At 34.5% G+C, this 2,911-nt stretch overlaps 1 protein-coding gene across 2 annotated transcripts in view; it reads left to right on the top strand.

The window, feature by feature from the left end:
• LOC106878479 (leucine-rich repeat-containing protein 69) overlaps positions 1-2,911 on the top strand; it is an 11,155-nt gene that overhangs the window by 1,677 nt on the left and 6,567 nt on the right. For both annotated transcript variants that reach the window (XM_014927697.2, XM_014927698.2), the window contains exons 2-3: positions 432-558; positions 2,267-2,339. In XM_014927697.2, coding sequence (XP_014783183.1) covers positions 432-558; positions 2,267-2,339 — 200 coding nt within the window. The remainder of the gene's footprint in view (positions 1-431; positions 559-2,266; positions 2,340-2,911) is intronic.

Here is a 2,911-nt window from a genome sequence, read left to right as displayed (position 1 = left end):
GGTTTTAACAAAACTACATATACATAGTGTCATCATTTGAATATCCACTTTTCCATGCTTGGATAGGTCAGATGGTATTTTTATGGCTAGATGCCCTTCATGTTACCAACCCTCATCTGTTTCCAAGTAAGGTAATATTTTCACCATGATCAGACATAGTTTCATGGAAGATTGGAAACATAGGACAACACTTGCATGATGATGAGACTCATTTACAATTAATATATATATATAAATAATAAAACTACATATATGATGATGAAGTGTGTGTGTGTGTGTTCACACATGGTGGGTGAGAACTAGGCTGTATAATAATAATTAAACAATGTATTATTAAACAATAATAATAATAAATATTTAAACCAGACTCCAAAATTTTGATTATAATTTGTCTCTTTTTTGTTTTTGCTTATTTTTGTGCTATCCTACAGCTACAATTACTAGATATTGCTGGCAATGAGTTCCAGATTCTTCCAGTCCAAATTCAACATCTTCTGAACCTTAAAAAGCTACTAGCATACAGAAATAAAATCAAAAGTTTACCTCCAGGAATATTCGGTAAGTATCCCAGAATATTTAGGTATGATTGGAGTATTATCGTGTGTGTGTGTGTGTGTGTGCATGCGTGTGTGATTATGAAAGCAATAAATACAAAAGGAAAGAAGACATTGTGTGAGAGATAAGTTTATCAAATGTCATATTAGTTTAACACTTAAGAGGAAAGGAAAGAGTATTAACATTTTGGACACTAGTCTTTCATATAAAAAAAATTAAATATGGAAAGCGAATGAGAATAAAGATTAGGAGAGAAAAACTGGCAAGGAATTAGGAACCAAGTTGGAATGTTGTTCAAAGGTTAAAGGTAAATACCCCCCTCCCCTTTGGTCATGAATGACCATGGGATTGCACCTAGAAAGTTCCCCTCTAAGGCACAAGTCCAGGCAAGGTTATTTATAGAAGACAAGCAGTCATATATGTATACCAGTCTCTCTTCTCCATGCCACTGCTGTTATCCAGGGGAAAAGGAAAGGCTGATACAGCTTGGCACCAGTGATGTCACAACTCATCCCTACAGCTGAGTGAACTGAAGCAATGTGAAATAAAGTTACAAAGAACACTGTCTGTTGAGTTTTATGATAAACAAAATATTTATTCTTTTCATACACAAAAAGAATGCTGTCATTACTATGAAGGACAAAACATTGAGAGAGTTTGAATGTTATTGTTCTTGGTGTGATTGTAACAGCAGTCAAAGTGTGGTAAGTTGGTGCTGGTGTTGCTGTCATCATTATTCATCATTATTTAGCTGCAGTCACCTTGGGTCAACAGCTGTCCAAATCTGTTTGCCATCTCATCTCTGCTGTCTGTCAATACTCGCTGTCAAATAGTCACGATGTGCTGGATAGGCTCCAAGAGAAAGGCACAAAAGGATGGAATTGTTGTTGGATCCACTTCTAGATGAAGTTGTGATTGGTTAGAATTTTTTATTATGTAGGTATTTTTCTTGAAAGTCATAACATCTGGTGTAGTGATCTGACTGCTGAATATTCCCACAACACCCCAAATAACATAAAAAAAAACAAGTAAAGAATCTTTCTGACCAACTAAAACATACCACCTACTTACATTCTTTTATGAATCCTTAAAGATTCCATTACAAGAAAGCTGAAATATTCAATAATTAAGTTTGTAAATGCTGGACTAAACTTTGAACTTTGACCTTTACATTACCATAGCAAAAGATTAAATCCAATAAAATCAAAAATAAATACTGCTGGCCAAAATCTTCCTCTACCTACCTACTTCATTTTTGTGAACCACTAAAAACACAATCCTACAACCTGAAGCTGACATACCTAAATATACACACCTGCTTTTCAAAGTTCTACATGCATGAATAAATTATAAAACAATAACATAACCCTAAATTTAATCAATAAAAGTTTCTTCACAACAAGTCTCCATTATAACCCACTCTACATCCTAATTGCCATTCAACTGCACCTCAACAGAGACTATATAAAGCCAAGATTAACTTCATGCATCACAATCTAATGAGGGCAAGCAGTAACTTCAAAGTCACTGCCAATACTATTCTTGTTAAGAATATTAAATTTGAACTCAACAAAAGTATGGAGTAGCTCTTCAGATTATTGTAAAATTGTTTTTGTTTAAAATGAACAAAAAAACAAACATCAATACACACACACACACACACACACTTTGATGATAGATACATTCTATTTCAACAAGTGTTTGCTTCCAGGAGGACTAAAATCCTTAACTGTGCTGAACCTAAACAAGAATGAACTTCACAAAATCCCAGCAGAAATTGGTGGGTAAGTGAGAATTGTATTTATCACTGATATCATAACCATGTATTGTTGGTATACTGACAAAATAAGTGAAAAGATATTTATTTAACTTGGAGAGCTCTCGATATGTGATATAGATATATGAGATAGAAAGATGTCTGTGTGATAATGCAAGATATCAGTGTAGCATGTGGTGATGTGTGTGTGTGTGTGTGAGAGAGAGAGAGAGAGAGCAAGATGTGTATATGATATCCAGAAATATTTAAGTGTTATGAAAAATTATTACATGTAAAGGCCTATGGTCAAGTGGATAGGGTGTTGCCCTCATGACCACAAGATCATGGTTTCGATTCCTGAACCAGGCAGTGCATTGTGCCCTTGAGCAAAACAGATCATTTCACATTGTTGTAATCCACTTGACTGTAAATGAGTATCTCTGTGGTGGACCAACGTCTTCAGAGGCAGTATTGTGGTCTTAGTCACTTATACTCCAGAGAAACTGGATAACCAGCCTGATGAGTCCTGTGGCATGTGTGTAATATGCTTAAATATCTGTATGATACAGAAAAATATTTATAAAATTTCAAGAGATAAAT

The sequence above is a fragment of the Octopus bimaculoides genome, chromosome 17, assembly GCF_001194135.2.
Source record: "Octopus bimaculoides isolate UCB-OBI-ISO-001 chromosome 17, ASM119413v2, whole genome shotgun sequence".
Taxonomy (NCBI): Eukaryota; Metazoa; Mollusca; class Cephalopoda; order Octopoda; family Octopodidae; genus Octopus; species Octopus bimaculoides.
This window is presented reverse-complemented; position numbering and strand designations above follow the sequence as displayed.